General features: G+C 41.0%; 2 protein-coding genes and 1 long non-coding RNA gene across 8 annotated transcripts in view; 2 read left to right on the top strand and 1 right to left on the bottom strand.

Annotated features, from left to right (window-relative positions):
* LOC142590061 (alanine--glyoxylate aminotransferase 2, mitochondrial) overlaps positions 1 to 3,661 on the top strand; it is a 50,717-nt gene extending 47,056 nt beyond the window's left edge. For all 5 annotated transcript variants that reach the window (XM_075701906.1, XM_075701918.1, XM_075701926.1 and 2 more), the window contains one exon: positions 1,917 to 3,661. In XM_075701906.1, the coding sequence (XP_075558021.1) occupies positions 1,917 to 2,015 (99 nt within the window). In that variant the 3' untranslated portion in view covers positions 2,016 to 3,661. The remainder of the gene's footprint in view (positions 1 to 1,916) is intronic.
* An 8,555-nt stretch (positions 3,662 to 12,216) lies between these two features.
* On the top strand, positions 12,217 to 17,375 carry LOC142590116 (uncharacterized). The gene is made up of 3 exons (XR_012830041.1): positions 12,217 to 12,460; positions 13,147 to 13,174; positions 17,256 to 17,375. It is a non-coding gene; the product is annotated as an uncharacterized LOC142590116 (long non-coding RNA).
* Lrr47 (Leucine-rich repeat 47) overlaps positions 15,820 to 17,890 on the bottom strand; it is a 31,257-nt gene continuing 29,186 nt past the window's right edge. Inside the window, exons 7-8 of one of the 2 annotated variants that reach the window (XM_075701959.1) lie at positions 17,303 to 17,541; positions 15,820 to 17,134 (exon numbers count right to left, since the gene is read on the bottom strand). In XM_075701959.1, coding sequence (XP_075558074.1) covers positions 17,304 to 17,541 — 238 coding nt within the window. In that variant the 3' untranslated portion in view covers positions 15,820 to 17,134; position 17,303. Of the gene's footprint in view, positions 17,135 to 17,302; positions 17,542 to 17,890 lie in introns of those variants that run through there. The other variant, XR_012830038.1, reaches the window with a different exon arrangement.

Genomic DNA, 17,890 nt, shown 5'->3' with positions numbered 1-17,890 from the left:
CATTAGGTTTTGGCTATTGAAGACATGCATTCAAAACATGCATATTAGTTGTCAGATGTATTGTGAGGTGGCTTTGTGCCCCCATTACTGGCTACATTTGCAGAAATGATTATCCGTGATGATGTGACGAGTCAGAACTTGGACTAAGCGGGAACATAGCCAAGTGTACTTTATTGCTGACAAGAACAGCAATGGTGTGGAGAATTTATTTATTCAAGTCTTAGGCTGGTCACTGGAAGTGGTCGATGTTAAAAATTTCTGCAGGCTGTGCTTACGTCTTATCAAACGAAAACAAGAATGTGAAGCTCATGGAAAGTAAAATCAGTACAGTCATCTTGTTATAATAAAAAAAGAAACATTGGGTTAATTCAAATAAATGTCAATAATTTGCTTGACTCACTATGCCCTCAAAGCATTTTGAAACCAATTAATTCAAACATCAAACATGGCTTTGGATTAATGTAATCTTTGAGCTTCAAGGCAGACTAGTGCCAAAGTAACATGACAGCAGCCAAATGTCCCTAAGAGAAGATATTAACGCTGCACTGCATAGTCAAGGTACAGTAGAACCTCGCTGATAGAATTTTTTTTATGTGTGTGTGTGTGGGACAGAAAAACAAAAAGTTATTTCAGAACTGCAATAGCTAGGAAAGCTTAAAAGTCAGAAAGTTGCGAGTCTATGGCCTTCGCATCAGGACTGGGAAGTATGATGTACCATCCAGGATAATGCAACAGCAGGGATGTACAGAGGTTATACCACTGCTTAACTGCATTGTCAACCAAATAAACATAAATAAATGACTTGCGTTCAAAATTTACCTCTCTTATATTACAATTATATTACAATTGATATGGCAAATGACAAAATAATTGCAATATAATTTGATGCATGTAATGATAATTTGATGCATAAATATATGCCAATATGACATCTAGTTGACCCCTTCGCCCGTCTATCATAATTTGCTGCCATTGCAGTAAAATTCATCTACCAGATCATTGCCTCTACGGCCCATAAACAACAGTTTTGAGCAGTACAGCTGTGTGTGGGTGTAAAAGTACTGCTCATATATCCCACATCCACCCTCTAAGGCCACTGAAAGCTATCACTATTGAACTTTTCAAGCTCGTTCGTGGAGATTGAAAGCCACCGATGCCACACAGCTTGTTGCTCACCGTTGGAGCAACTCAATGACTATTATTATAGGTCTGACACAGCTGTGGTTACTATTCAATGTGAATGAGCCTCAGAATTTTCAACAGTTTTTTGAGCACTGAGCATGCACATGCAACAGATGCATATTTAGGCCAGAACACTAGGCCTAACTATCTTACAGACAATTTAATGTGTGCAGAGCACCATTGAAACGAGTGTCATGGAATTAAAAGTGACTGTGTTCACTGGGGGCTGCATAAGCACGGTGTGCATGCTGAGAGAAAGAGCACTTTATGCGGACATGGCACTGCATAGTTTGAAATATACTGTATCTATCAGCTGATGGAGTTCAGTATGTGGCCATGATGTCGCTAAATGCTTTTAAATGATATCTGAGATATTCAAGGAAATATTTCTGCTGTTAAATATAGGCTATAATTCAAAATACTTACCTAGGTTTGATATAAAGAAGCTCTCCTGTGCAAGCACATTACTACCGTGCATATGACAAGTACGTGCTGGATCACACTGCCCATGTTTATATGTACCTGATATTATTTGGAGCTGCACAGAAGGAAGCACAAGAATATGTTTTGCATGTAAATCAACTATCACTTACTTCTAATAATTAAACATAAATGTAATCTCAAGAAGCTTTAATTAACCTGCATCGATTGTATATTGACATCAAAATTCTGCAGCATTACAGAGCTATAATCAGTGGCCCATGCACATGTAATGATCTCTGGTTTTCACGCAGGTGTTGAGGATCAAGCCACCAATGTGCATCACCGAGGCTGACGTGGCCTTCACGGCAGCAGTGCTCAAGACAGCCATTGCTCGTGTTCAACAGCAGTGATGTAGACACTGTCAGCGCAAATTCAAACGTGAACAAGTCAAAAACAACTAGAATGTGTTGCTGCATTTCCAGGTTCTATGCATCTTCAGTGGATTAACTCAGGTGCCAAAATGTATGTTTGGGACTACACCATGCTTAGTAGTAAGTGTTGCTAGGCTTGTCAGTTCATACTGAACAATTTCATACCATAAAACCTATGGCCACTTAGTGCAAAATGGAAATAAAAAGGGGGCAGTGCCTAGAAACTGGCTATAAAGCGATTGCATGTCACACTCCCATGTAATTAAGTGTAATGATGAATATTTTTCCTTTTCATATTTAACTTTAAGGGGATGACACAATTGTGAACATGAGTACACCCGGGATGTGCAAGTGAAACAGTGCGCATGCTACTGTGCATATTTGTGTTTTCATGCTGTTCTGCGACATGATGCTTGTGACTAACTAAATCGAGACACTGTTATGGTTGTTGGCGTGCCATTCCAGCTACAGGTACATTGCCGGCCATTGAGAGTAGCCATGTGTGCTGCCAAGCAGGCCCTTCAAGCTTCATGGCAAAGGGTAGCATGCCTACAGCATTTCTTTCACAGCAAAATGCTTTTTAATGGCTTGGCTAAGCTTGGAATAAATTTTACTAAAGTGACATGCAACCTGCAGAGGTGGGTCACTGGCTATGGCATTCATGTACTGTGCATTGGGTGCAGATTAAAGAAACCAAGGTGGTCAAAATTAATCTGGAATCCCCAATTACAGCATGCCTCATAATCAAATTGTGGTTTTGGCATATAAAACATCAAAATGTCATTTTTAGTTGAAATGACATACCTTGGCTTCCTAGCATGCACCCGTCATCATGTTTCCGCTTAGTGGTACCTTGCACTGTGTTCAAAGTCAAGCACCACACTGCTGAACAACAGTAGTCCAGGCTTCAAGCACAGTATGAGGAACATGTACCCTTCGATAGTCTTAAACCCAGCAGATGGCACAACAATGCAGTTCGGATACTGCTAGCATGCCCTGGGCATTTTTGTTTGCCATAGTACATGGTGAATGAAAAGGAATATCAAATTTCTAATAAAATCTAAAGATAACGATGTACTTTGCTTAGTGGCAGATAACATAATTGTAACTTATTTTTTGCCAGAGGCTTCACAAATGGCCTGCCATGGCCTTCACAAATGACCTACAGTGAATGGAAAATTGCCTCTCCAAAATACTGGCACCAACAGTTTTTACAGTAGCATGCCCAGCAGTAACCTAGCCGTCTCTTTAAATTTTGTGTCCATGAATTATTTAGAAATTTTACATCTGAATGGAATTGCAATATAATCTTATTTTTAAAGTCATCTGTCAATCACAGCACATATCTGTAAAGCTGGTTATCAGGTAGATTACTTACTCTCTGTACCCCCGCTTTCTCTCTCTTTTTTCACTGCTAACATTGTTTGTCATTCTTTTGTATTTACACAGTTATGCATTTACTCGGCTTAGAAGGTCAAAATTTGCACTTTGAAAAATTTGCAGAGATTACGGGTCTTTAGGCATGCATTCATTTGAGTTTACCTACAGCTTGTTTATTATCAAATGAATTTTAATGTATGCCCATGTGTATAAGTAAAGCACCCCCTTCATTTTTTGAACTCTCACACGCTGCAGTGTCACTGTTCTTTCTGCTCATGGTATATAGCTGTTCCTGAATTGATCTTTATTTTTAAAAAAAGGCGACATTTTGATATTTGGGGAGAAAATTGAATTGAAATGAGTTACAGGTATCTTATGTTTGTGTCTGTGAGTTCTCATTAGAATTGACTGACAGGGGGAGAGAAACCTGAGATGGTGTTACTCTGAATTTTTGGCAAGCCACAAGCCTTAAAAATGGCAGAACAGAAAGCTGTAACTGTATTTTTGCACTGTTTTAGACTTGTGTCCACATTATATTCTTTAATGGAATAAAAATTGCTTTCTTGGTCCCTTAAAAGATCGTCTAAAGTTCCTGCCACTCTACTGCATTGTAAAGTTGACTGCTGCTGTAAAATTATGTAATACTTCAGCTCTAAGATCATAATGAATGCAATTAAGTTAAGAGAGATGAAAAGTGTTAATTTGATAATGTAAATATTTATGTGCACACCTAAGTAAAACAAAGCTGTTCTCTGGCAAAAGTAGTGTTAAAAATTTAATGAGTTAGAATGGTTTAATCTCCTTTGAAGGACAACTTGATTGGGCTAGTTGGTACGAATCCATGGTGGCAGGTAGTGCACAATTAACGGGGACACAGAAATACGAAGCAGAAGCGCTAACTTCCACTGAACTTTAACGCAAAAGGCGCTTACATATCAATATATATAAAGAGGGAAAGAAAGAAATCCATATACAAGCACAGAATTTAGATATCTAGAGGGCATACAAAACAGAATTAGATTAATGGTGCTTTTCGTCTGAACATGGCATTATAACTTGTCTGTGGATTTATTTCTTCTTCATATGTATATGCAAGTCCTTTTTGCATCAACGTTCAGTTGAAGTTGGCGCTTGTGCTTCATTGCTCCTGTGTCACTGTTAATTTTGCACTACCTACCACCATGAATTCTTTGAAGGGGTCTTGCGGCACATTTTACGAGTTTCAACATGTCTCAGGTATGGTAGGGCCCCACCTCGTGAATCTTATTCTACAAAAACTTTTCTGAAGTGCTGTATACAAACGCAATTATGAAAGGCGATATGATGCCCTTTGACATCCTCAGAGCTTTTCTTCTCTTTTTGTCACCCCAACTACAATGGAACCTGTGGCTATCAGCCAGTGAAGGCTGGCCATTTACAAATCATGCTGCACTTCTTCTTTTTTATCTAAAGTGGGTAGGCATCCTATGGCTGGTTTTAGGCACCAGGCTTGCCATGCTTCCTCACTTGGTTAGTTATTTGAGCTGCACTATCTTACATTTAGTTGTGCAATTTACCCATCATTCTGCTCATATGTGATGTTTGAAATAATCCAGCCAATGATCATTTGTTGGTGGTTTATGCCACCTCAGCATAAAGGACATTAGAATTTTACAAGGCAACAAGGAAGGACAAACAACCTGTTAAGCGAAATCGTAAATTCCTTGCTGTTTCACTGGCATCAAGTGTTAAGGAATAAAATGGGTAAACTAACTTCAAAACATGTTGCAAGAGCCCTTTAAGGATATCTGAGTCAGGTGGTAATGTTCATCAAAGCATCAATGAAGTAAAATTGTCGTTAAGTTATTATGCATCAAGACATTCAAATTATTACTGTATTATGCAGACATGCTGCAATTACCTATTAATTTTTTACTGACTGTGACTTGGTGTTTAGTGGTATTGTGTAGATCACATTTAGCGATGCTTTATGTGTCAATTTCAAATAACCATTGTTTCCGACATATGGTTTACTGTAATCGGAAGTATGAGAAAGGCACTAAGCGAACTTTTTCGCATACTGTTTGTGTATAGCAGACCTATTTATATACAGATGTCCACAAATATAAGTTTACATTCAATAAGTTGACCTGGACCACTAATCAGCCCATTGTAATAGCCTGTATCCCAGAAAAGCAGAAATGGGGTCTAATTTTTTACTGCGACAAGCAGTTAATCCTTGGGAAACTAGTTTGGTCCTTAACATGTAATGTCATGCTTATTTCCCACGAATTTAAGTGGCTACCATGGGTGAACAAGAAGAGATACGGAGATAAGATTTCAGAGGGAAAGAATCAAAGATCTGAAGAGATTAAGTGCAGAAATTCCAAAGATAGAGTAATTGAAGGTAAGGTGAAGATAAAGCTTGTACAGAAACTGTGAGAAAATTGACATGAGACCAAGACAGTGTGTTCTGCAAATGGTACAGTGAATACGAAGCCCATATCGAAACATTGACAAGCAGAATGAGCGAGTAGTAACAAACAAAACAAAACCGAGAACTTCCAAGTGAACTGCTTAGTATGATAAATGACTCAAGGCTGCAAAAAGTCAGAATGTTGTTATTGAGCTCAGTTTCTTCGTTGTCATATAGCAACAGCTGAATTAGTAAGCTTCATGCATAAAGGCAAGGCTTTATCTACTCCGTGCAGGATGTGTTTTATGTTCTGTGCTTAGCATACTTTCAAGGACCATGGAGGAAGGAAAAAGCTAGGAGGGAGCATCGTCCAATGTAAATGAAGCTAAACCTGTTGGGCCAACATGTGATCGCACATTAAAGTGTGCGGTTGGTTTTAGGGTTCCTGCTCTGTAGGCAGAGCCACGGCAGGACAGCCGAACAAGCGCACACTGAATAAAAACTACTGGCATAGCTATTGGGAACCAACCGTCTCAACAAATCTCGATTCTTGCTCCGTGATTTCGACGCAAGAGGTAACGTGTTGGGCCACCACTGAGCAAAGGGCTGCTTTACGGAGCGTTCGCTTGCCAACACTGGCTGTGCGACATAATGCTCTCTCCTAACTTTTTCCTTCCTCCATGTGCAGGACAAAGGAATGGATAATAAAATTGATCAACACTAAGCTAACAATGGAAGTCTCGGCCTGGAATCATTAGCCTGTAGCCAACGCTTTGATGAGGAGGCTTGTCAAATAACTTGACAAGGAGCCCCGGCGACAAAAAGTCGCCTTGTTGAAGCGTTAGCTCCAGGCCAAGGCTTCTCTTTTTCATCCACTGCTGATTAGTATGCTTTGCAGTGACTTACAGGATAAGAATGTGGCTGCAAGTGCACCTCAAAGAGAATCTGTGTATATACACCCAGCAAACCACTGTTGCTCGTTTCAAATCTGTTCCTAGTGAGTGCAGTGCATGTGTTCACTCATCACTACGTGAACTTGCTGACCTACCATCTGCCACATGCTTGTGAGATGTTCCTGCAGTGCAAGGACCTTTGTCACCTTTGCAATGTGGAGACCACTACTGCCACTGTTGATGCATCTGAGCTTGCATGTGTATAGTACACTGAGTACTAAGTGTCTGTTATTTCCAAGTATATGATTGCATGAGTGGCAAAGGTATGATCACAAGTGTGCCCTTTTGTGAACTTTTTTTTTTCCCCTCACCATCTGCATTGCCTTTTTCTACAGCTCTTTCTGGCTATGTACATGGCATTGGCTTCAGTGTCCGTTGAGGTTCAAGCTAAAAAAAAATTTATATTTGAAGCATGCTTCTTATACTAACATGAGGCATATTCTCAAGGTGGAAAATAATCAAAGAAAACTTGCATTACTAGAAGCAACAGTAAAAATGGCTATTATTTAGGGAATGACTTCAAGACTTCGAAGGGATCAGGTAAAAATATTGTCATGGACCTGCTAGTGAGAAGGGAGCTAGCTTCCCATATGTTGGAGAGGAGCATATAATGTGAGGGGTCGTTTAGCCATGAATGCAGGCCATTTTAACCTCTCACGCTGACCTTGGCTTGGGCAGCATGGCAATGCCTAGTATATGCTATATCCGGACAAGTTCACGGCACTTTTGATGAGTCCGTAGGTTTATTGTGTTGATGCCAGAAGGGGTGGGTAATCTCCGATTTGCTGGCTTTGCTGATGCTGCTCTTGCATCTCATCCAACTTGTCCATAATGACACAATGGGGTGATATTTGCAAAAATATGGTATGTTGTCCATGTGTATTTTTGTTTCTTAAATATAAATTTCAACAGGTGTCTATGCTTTGTCTAAACACAAGCACAGCTCTGGAGCTATTGAACAAAATGTGCCTTCTTGAAGGTGGTGGCAGGGTGTGGGATGGGAGAATGGACACGTATCCAATATATAACACTAGCTTTATTGTAATACAGTATCACAATGCTTTTTTACAGTCAACATCTAGCACAATGAGTCAACAATTTTTACACAATTGTGGTAGTAATACATCATAAATGTGTGCACAATGATGCACAAAGCATTTATGCATCACAAACATGGGCAGCTTTTAAAAGTCAAAAATACAGTTGCCAACAATGCAGTTGCAAGATCACATGTGTATTTGCTTTCAGTCTTTTACTTCACAATTGGCAAGTTTAGGCTAATTTTGCATATTTCTTGAAAAACTTCATATAAAAGAGCGGCAATATGAAGTTCCTGTGCTTCTGATGTAATCTATAAATAACGAGTGAGGTATTCTGGGGGACTGAAGGTGAATATAAAAGTTGCCAAAGCTGCACGATTCATTCAATTTGGCCTGGATATGATGGCTTGGCCAGCTTAGTGCCTCCCTAAATGGAGGCAGACAAAAGCACACAAGATACTGCTGCACACTCAGCTTATCAATCTTTCCTTGTATGAAGTTTTCAGATAGTAGATAGCTTTTGCAGATGTGTTGTTTCTGGAGGCCATAAAGGACACCAGCTTGCAAATGACTCTGCTCCAGTACGCATGAAAGCAGAATAATGTGCACGTTCCCATTCCTCTGTGCTATGCTCCCCAGGCTATCATTACCTGGTTTCAAATTCTCATCCTGGCGAGTGAATTCATGGCACCACTTAAGGTCCAGGGTGCAACAAATTTTGGCAGAACCAATAAAAATGAGTGTCAACTAAATAAGTGCATGCATGTTTCTAACTTGTGGTGCGCAGCAGTTCACATAAACAGTGATGAAGTCATCGGGTCACCATGTGCGCCTGCTTTATTTTTGCTTTCTATAAATACATGGCAAAACTGTGATTCAGTGACCTATATTACATTGTCTACAACATATATGAAAAATAGAATTTCACTTTAGCATCTCTTTAATGTGAGCTGCGCAATGCAAGCAATAAATGTATGCCCTTTGTCAGAAGTCTAGAGCTGAAATGGCATGCATTTAAGAGGAATCTTTAGCTTGAGGCCAACTCTGAGGCTGCCTATTCAAATACATGCAAAATGCTGAAATGCTTTTATGAAACAATCCATTGAACGATTTGAATGAAGTTTATTGCATTTCAGAGAAATTTTAATTCTAGTGACTGTAGAAAGCAGAATTTTGATTTAGGGCCTGGAAATTTTTACACACATTGCCAAGCATCAGAAAGTTAAAAAATAAATAACATTGAAGCATGAAGTTTACAAATCTGTAACTCTGCACCATAAACAGATATCACAGTTATGTAAATTGCATCTGTTAGAGAATCTAATGCTGTAAAATTAAATATATGAACTTACAGCTTATGTGAACGTGTTACAATGTTTATGAAGGTTTTTCAAAAGTATTACATAATTGTGTTATATTTCACAGTGGCGTATAATAGATATATTTTGCTTGCTGTAGATTTATTATTAGATGCAGCTGGAAGATTTCTGGTATTATTTTTAATTGCCGAGTTAGAGTTGTAAACTTCAGCCTCACTTTTTGAAATTTTCTAATATTACACAATTTTATTAAATTTAAAAAACTGACAGCCTAAATGTAGCAAATCTCATTAACAAATCTTACCAAATCGATATAAAATGACTTCTCCATTCCCATATATTTAAATAAGAAACCTCCAGCTAAAACTTCATCTTAAGTTGGCTCTGGGCTGTGCACTATGCATCTCACTATATTACTGGGACTCCAGCGGTGTATAGTGAAGCACTCTTCACCCTCCAGGATTTTGGACTGCTGGAATGAAATATAAGGCTGACGACAAAGCTTGAAGTAAGCTTTAAATATCTTTGGTTGCATGCTGATGATGTATGGGGTTTTATGGCACAAGGGCCAATAATGACCAAAAAGAGCACCAGGAATGGGTATGAGGTATTCGATGGTGCATTCAATGACAAATGGTGTAGATGTAACTTGCCTGTATAGTGTCCTAAAGTAGTCACTGTAAAATGCATAAAATATACTGTATATGTATTAAAACTATGACATGCGAGGTGAGCTATAAACATTAAATATATGTTGCAAAGTGAGTGCAAGATTAAAATGTAAGAATATAAAGATAGCACTGATGCAAGGGCAGGGAAGCACATGCTCTAAATGCTACAAATACAATCGCAGCAGCCTCCGATAAAAGGCTGTGCCATGTATCACGTGTGTATAACGTGTAGTAAATGAAGGATCATTTAAAAAGTTGGGATATTTGCTAGCAAAATGTGGGTCATCGCCAAGGAACACTGCTGGATGAAGTGGAATTTGCTGACAGTATGGTAAAAAGTGTTTTTCTTTGAGCTACTTTATGACACTCTAGTTGCGTGTAGGACAGTGAACATTGCACCGCATTTACCATAGATAGGGAGGTTATCGCTGGTCAGCTGGCACAAGTGTGTGCTTGCCCGATTCTTGGTCGACACAATGATGATCTCAGTTCGTTGTGTTTTCGTTATGGGTGACCAGTTTCCTAACTGTGGCTTAATAACATGCAGCTTAGTAGGTATTTCAGTGCCCCATGAGCGCTGCCAGCATCTTCCATAAGAAAGGCTTCAAGTCTATGGCAGGGAAAGATACAGAGTTGCTGGCTTTTGTTGCTACTGATGTGGCGGTTTTGTCAGCCAACATATTGCCCTCGATGCCTCTATTTCTACTACTGCTACTATGTGCCCAGGAACCCAGCATATTGTGACATGCTGACTAGACATGGATGCTGTGCACAGAAGTGAATAAAGAAAATTTAGTACAGCATTTTTACTTTTACAAAAAAGAAAAGAACATGCAAACCCGCAGACCAATGATACGGCAGGCCAGCCGTGACCAAGTACTATATTATACACGAGCTGGCGTTCCCGTTTATGCCCTCCACGCCATGCAGTCGTTGGCCGAAAAAGAGGGCCTCTTTTTTATCGAAGTCGAGAAATGAATTTGAAGTTGGACTATCGAGAAATGAATTTGAAGTTGGACTATTTCAGAAATACTTCGCCGCAAAAAGTACTTCTACGCGTTCAGCAAAATCAGAGTTTAAAGATCCACAACACTTCGAGAGTCGGTGAATGTAATGGCTTTTTGTATACAATAGAACCTCGTTCATATGTTCCCGTTACGTATGTTGTCCCGGCGCCAACGTTCGCAATCGAGAACACAAAGAATTACCAAATAGAGTTACACTCATTGTTTACTGGTTCATACGTTCCCAGAAAACTAGATTTTTCGGCACCAACGTTCAGCACGTCGCCAAACTGCGATCGTATGATACGTTTTCCGACCGCTAGATGCCATGTAAACAAGAAGATGCACGACGCGTACGGGCGATCGAGAACAGTATATAGCTGCCAACTGCGGCAGCTTCACCGCAATACTTGCCCGCCCGTCTCACGTGAAAACGCCGGCGCGCACTCAGTTTCACATTTCGGTACCAGCAAACCTCACCAGAGTCGTCGCACGCGGCATTCACAGCTATCACCGATAAACATCTTCGCCTATCTGTTTCACAGCGCGTGCTGCCGTCGGAAGCGTATAGCGCACGCTTTTAATAGGAGATAACCGAAACGCGACCCGTTCCCTGCTGCCGACTGCAATGGCATGCGTTTTCCGGCCGCTAGATCCCATGCGAACAAGGCGCGAGGCGCGCGCGATCGCGAACAGTATAACAACCGAACAGCCGCCTGTCTCACGTGAAAAGCGACGGCGCGCACAGTTTCTAATTCTGTTACCACCAAATCTCTGCCCGGATCGTCGCATGCCGCATTCAAAGCTATCGCAGCCAAACCTATTGCGATAAGCATCTTCACCTATCTGTTTTACAGCGCGTGGTGCGCAGTGCCACTGATAGCGTACTGCACGCTTTTAGTAGGCGATAATCCAAACGCCGCCGTTCCCTGCTGCGGGCGACGCGATATGGGCATCGCGTTTCGCTTCGGCGGCATCCGTCGACGCCCACCAGCTCGATTCCATTTCGGTTTTCCGTCGCCCTCTTAAAACGCCACGCAATACAAAAAAGACAAAACGCGTCTCGGGCCGCCGGAGCCCCACCAGCACGACGCGTGTCGGAGTCTCGTGCTGCAACGACCCGTGCGACGCTTCGCGTTACGTGGTTGTCAACAATAGTTGAGTTTGTCAATTTTTTTTTAAATACCGGTGCCACACGTACACTTCAGATCGCGACCAGGGCTGATCCGGATGAAATTTCTCGATCAACAATGGTCGCTGCTACACGGTCCAACGATCCGGATCGAGTTATCGTCTGCTGATCGTCAGAAACTCTCAGAACTGCGTAATCTACTAGCTACAAATTTAGATTTGCAAAATATGGTTAAATTTGGACAATAGTTCAATTTTACAGCTTATTATTGCTGGCAAAAGATTTTTAAACATTGTTTATTGAGCTGGCTTCACTTTTCTTTGGCGTTTTCAGAATACTGCGCTAGAGGGCGCAGACGTCAGCCTGCGATCGCAATCAAGGGGCCTGATCGCGATCGCCCAGATCCGGATCCTGCAGGATCGCGATCGCAAATGACCGCGTAGCAACCCCCGATCCGGATCGGCCGCGATCACGATCGGAAGCGTACGTGTGACACCGGCATCAGTTACTTCGGATCGTACGTTTTCCCGGTTAGTACGTTTTTCTCGCGTTCCCTCCCCCCCCCTTTAAAAGCGTATGAATGAGGCTCTACCTATTTATTTTCCCGCTATGTTGCACAACCGATAGTACTGCACATGCTTCAGCTGTAAAGATGCTCGTTTTCGGGTGCAGCACATCAGATTCAGAAAAGGATGTTCCGAGTTCTGCAAAGGACATGCTAGCCTGTGACTTTGATGCGTCAGTGTAATACTCCAGACATGAGTACCTCGCCTGAAGTTCAAGGAAGTGCATTCGGTGTGTGCCTCTGGGGTGTGCTTTGCGACTTCGATAAACGATGCGTCACATTCTACAAGCTGCCACTGCCATGGCAGTAGGAGCTTTGCTGGAGGTATTAGACAATGTTCTAGAAGTTGGACACCCATTTGTTCATTCAGCTTCTTCACATGTAGTGTGAAGGGCTCCCTTGCTGTGGGCTGATTATTAAATAGTAAGGCACAGGACACATCATTTACAGTTTTATAACAAAGATGTTCAGGATTCAAATGTACTTTAACATAATATGTGAAGCTGGAATATAACCTCTATAGATGTAGTGACCACTTGTTTGATTCTACATAGAGGCTTTCTACAGGACTTGTCCTGAAGGCACCAGTTACGAGGCGGATACCTAAATTGTGAACAGGGTCTAAAATTTTTATTGCACTTGGCATTGCAGAATCACAGAATACAGCACCACAGTCAAGGTGAGAGCAGGCAAGGCTCTTTACAAGTTCAGGAGGCATTTTCGATCATAACCCCATGTTGTGCGCAACCAAAGCTTTAAGTGGTTCGTTGTTTTCAGACGTTTTGTCTTCAGATATTTAATATGGGGAATAAATGTCAGCTTTGAGTCTGAAATGATTCCTAGGAATATATGTTTGCTGATCTCCCTTGCTCATAATACCTGGCAATTTTTACCTGCCCTTTTTTTTGAGACGAGTACACAGCTACTTTCTTGTTTATTTTAAGCCTATTTTCATCTGCTCATATGGACAATTTGTTTATTCCTAGCTGCACTTGTCGTTCGCAGATGCCAATATTGGACGATTTGAAGTCTATCTGAACAGCGTAAACATGAACAGAATAAATAATTGTACATTGAGTAAGTGTATGCAGGGAATTGGTTTTTGCAATAAAGAGTGTGCAACTAAGCATGCCGCCTTGCGGCACACATCTCTTGGAAGAATGACCTAGACAAAGCTCTGCCCACTCTTAGGCAAAATGTGCAGTTGGACAGATAGCTTTCAATTGTATCTGACATGTTAACTCGGACACTCCACAGAAAGTTCTCTAATTCGAAAGCACCATGTCACATTGTAAGCTTTCTGTAGGTCTAGAAATACTGAGAGAAAGAACTGTTTATGTTAAAAGCATCTCTAATATATTCCTCAATGCGAACAAGGTGGTCTATGGCGGACATGCCTTCCCTGAAACCACATTGAAGGGGGTCTAGAATTTTGTTGCTTTCTAGAACACAGATCAAGTACTGGTTCACCATTTTTTAAAATAGTTTGCAAAGACAGCTTGTAAGTGCTATTGGCCTATAACTATTGGCTAATGAGGGGGTCCTTGCCTTATTCAAGTCATCATCATCATCATCATCAGCCTGCTTACGCCCACTGCAGGGCAAAGGCCTCTCCCATACTTCTCCAACTACCCCGGTCATGTACTAATTGTGGCCATGTTGTCCCTGCAACTTCTTAATCTCATCCGCCCACCTAACTTTCTGCCGCCCTCTGCTACGCTTCCCTTCCCTTGGAATCCATTCGGTAACTCCTAATGACCATCGGTTATCTTCCCTCCTCATTACGTGTCCTGCCCACGCCCATTTCTTTTTCTTGATTTCAACTAAGATATCATTAACTCGCGTTTGTTCCCTCACCTAATCTGCCCTTTTCTTATCCCTTAATGTTACACCTATCATTCTTCTTTCCATAGCTCGTTGCGTCGTCCTCAATTTAAGTAGAACCCTTTTCGCAAGCCTCCAGGTTTCTGCCCCGTACGTGAGTACTGGTAAGACACAGCTGTTATATACCTTCCTCTTGAGGGATAATGGCAATCTGCTGTTCATGATCTGAGAATGCCTGCCAAACGCACCCCAGCCCATTCTTATTCTCCTGATTATTTCAGTCTCATGATCCGGATCCGCAGTCACTACCTGTCCTAAGTAGATGTATTCCCTTACCACTTCCAGTGCCTCACTACCTATCGTAAACTGCTGTTCTCTTCCGAGACTGTTAAACATTACTTTAGTTTTCTGCAGATTAATTTTTAAACCCACCCTTCGGCTTTGCCTCTCCAGGTCAGTGAGCATGCATTGCAGTTGGTCCCCTGAGTTACTAAGCAAGGCAATATCATCAGCGAATCGCAAGTTACTAAGGTATTCTCCATTAACTCTTATCCCCAATTCTTCCCAATCCAGGTCTCTGAATACCTCCTGTAAACACGCTGTGAATAGCATTGGAGAGATCGTATCTCCCTGCCTGACGCCTTTCTTTATTGGGATTTTGTTGCTTTCTTTATAGTGGACTATGGTGGCTGTGGAGCCGCTATAGATATCTTTCAGTATCTTTACATACGGCTCGTCTACACCCTGATTCCGCAATGCCTCCATGACTGCTGAGGTTTCGACTGAATCAACCGCTTTCTCGTAATCAATGAAAGCTATATATAAAGGTTGGTTATATTCCGCACATTTTTCTATCACCTGATTGATAGTGTGAATATGGTCTATTGTTGAGCAGCCTTTACGGAATCCTGCCTGGTCCTTTGGTTGACGGAAGTCCAAGGTGTTCCTGATTCTATTTGCAATTACCTTAGTAAATACTTTGTAGGCAACGGACAGTAAGCTGATCGGTCTATAATTTTTCAAGTCTTTGGCGTCCCCTTTCTTATGGATTGGGATTATGTTAGTGTTTTTCCAAGATTCCGGTACGCTCGAAGTCATGAGGCATTGCGTATACAGGGTGGCCAGTTTCTCTAGAACAATCTGCCCACCATCCTTCAACAAATCTGCTGTTACCTTGTTACCTTGTTCAAGTATGGAGATGATAATACTTTCCTTCCAAGAGGATGGGATTAGCTAGCCAGCTGCCCACATGGCATTGTTAAGACTTGAGTGCTTATGGAGTTGTTGAAAGAAGCCACCCGGCATGTAAAGATGATGTATACTGACGAATTGTGGTGATTAATTGTTGGCTATACACCCAGCGTAGTTGTATGAAATCGCGGGTTTGAAGAAAAAAGATGTTTCAACTCCAGCCAAAACATTTTTTTTTCTATTAGCTTCTATTTTTGTGGTTGGTGTTTGTGTGTTTACAAAACTGTGTCATGACCATTGGCAACCAGATGAGCTTTCGCTAAACCCTATATTTCAAGGTAATCAAATATAGAGGCAACCCAAAAACAAGGTATACCTAGTTAGATCACTTGTGGTTATCACAAAAAAACATAGACAGAGGTGACAAGCTCACTCAGTAAAAACTCCTATAGTGCCGTAATGACTCCTACAGCATGTAACTTTTCATTCTTAAGAGAAATTGCTGAGGCATCTATTTAAAGCTAGCTTAACAGTAGCCATTTGAAGTTGTTGGCTGCAAAATGCCACCAAGTGCATAGTCATTTTTACAGACAGGATTTCTCTAATAGTACTATTTTCATTTATTTTGTCATAACCAAATATTCAAAGCAGTCAAATGTCAAACTTGCAGATCAAATTCATCGAGCTGAAACGGAAGCACCCAACCTGAAGTTTCAAATATCTTGACACTCCCAACAATTATGACTTCAGCAGGCGTTTATAATGCATAAAACATGAAAAAATTTCTTTGTTGTTTCGACTACTGTTATTAACAAAATCAAAATATTAGTAGTAACTTGTCATTGAAGGATACAAAAGGGGAAGAAGGAATAAAAATTGAAGACAGGCACTGTAACTGTCTCACCCTTCTATGAAAAAGCAATCTCTTTTCAACATAATGAATGAAACACAATAGTAACACAGGGAAGGTGGGAGATAGAAATTCAAGACGATGAGCAAAACGAGAACAAGGTAGAAGTAAGTACGAACGTTTTGACAAGTGGACTTATCTTTTTCAAGGCATGTTGCCTTGAAAAAGACAAGTACACTTGTCGAAACGTTGCCTCCCGCTTTTACCTTGTTCCTGTTTTGATCATCGTCCACAATAGTAACACGGTCATTTTTGATGAAACATTTTTCGTGCCTCATTACTTTTCTACTTAAATGTTTGGCTGCTTTTACTCAGCATACTCATCATGGACTCCTTTGCTTAGATGGAACACTGGCAATGAAGTCCATGGTTTCTTGAAGCTTTTTTCTTTTAAGGACTGCAGCGGCATACTGGAGTTATGCAGAGTAGCAAGCAGAAGTGGGACGTGGCTTATGGCGGAAGTCATTTTTGAAGCACAGATGCATGATCATGGCACAACAGTTTTAGTCATTCTGTATGTATTTTTACAGGTATTTTTATCACTAAAGCAGACAAGCAGTCAGTCAAACCCAGACAACAAAGAACATCACCATGGTGGTGGTCTTTCTGTTCCCTCTGAATTGTTTAATGTTCCATAACTTCTGTTATAATAGGTCTTCTCCACATCCATGTGAAACTGAGAGCAAGACCAGTTTAGCCTCCTTGCAAGGTCCTCTGTAGGCAGTTCAGAACAGAAAACATGGTGCTTTATGCATGTTCCACGAATTACTTTAAGCACAATACAGCTGGTAAGATGTCTATATGTTCACAATTTATTATATCTTTTTTTTTGCAGACCACACAGTTCATGTTCCAAGACAAGAAATATTATGTGCTGCTGACCTCAGTGAGGGAGGCACCTAGTTGAGCAGATATTTGCTTGCACAGGCACTTCAATGTCTGTTTTGGAGCCTCGCACAAATGCACCACAAGGTGAAACCATTCGGGATAGGTGCACCTTGAAGATCACACTAAGTGCTGCAGCTGGGATCACAAATTGTTTGCAGCTGTAACAGGGGCTAGCAGTGCACAGCAGCTCCAGTAGAGATCGTGGAACATCCTCAGCTGTCAACTCCACTTTCCTGTAAAGCAGCCACATCATGCCGACACATAATACATATTGATATCTTGAATATATAACACTGCCTTCAACATTGATGAAGCCATTGATGGTCCAAGAACATATATCTCTTTATGCAGTTTACCTTTACTATAGGTTGAGCTAATTACAATTTCATAGGATGGGGTAGAACAGTTCATAATAAATGTAACAAAACAAAACACTGTTGCCCCTTCAAGGCCTCACAAGATCTCATGCATTTGATAGCTCCTTTAAACGAAGTAGAAATCCTCTTCCAAAGCAAAAAGATCACCTGCCTTTTTGCTGAACAGATAATACAGGGACGCTTATAACATTTGAAATCACAAAAA

Source organism: Dermacentor variabilis, chromosome 1, assembly GCF_050947875.1.
Source record: "Dermacentor variabilis isolate Ectoservices chromosome 1, ASM5094787v1, whole genome shotgun sequence".
NCBI lineage: Eukaryota > Metazoa > Arthropoda > Arachnida > Ixodida > Ixodidae > Dermacentor > Dermacentor variabilis.
The sequence above is the reverse complement of the archived record's forward strand: the minus strand, read 5'-3'. Positions and strand labels throughout refer to the sequence as shown.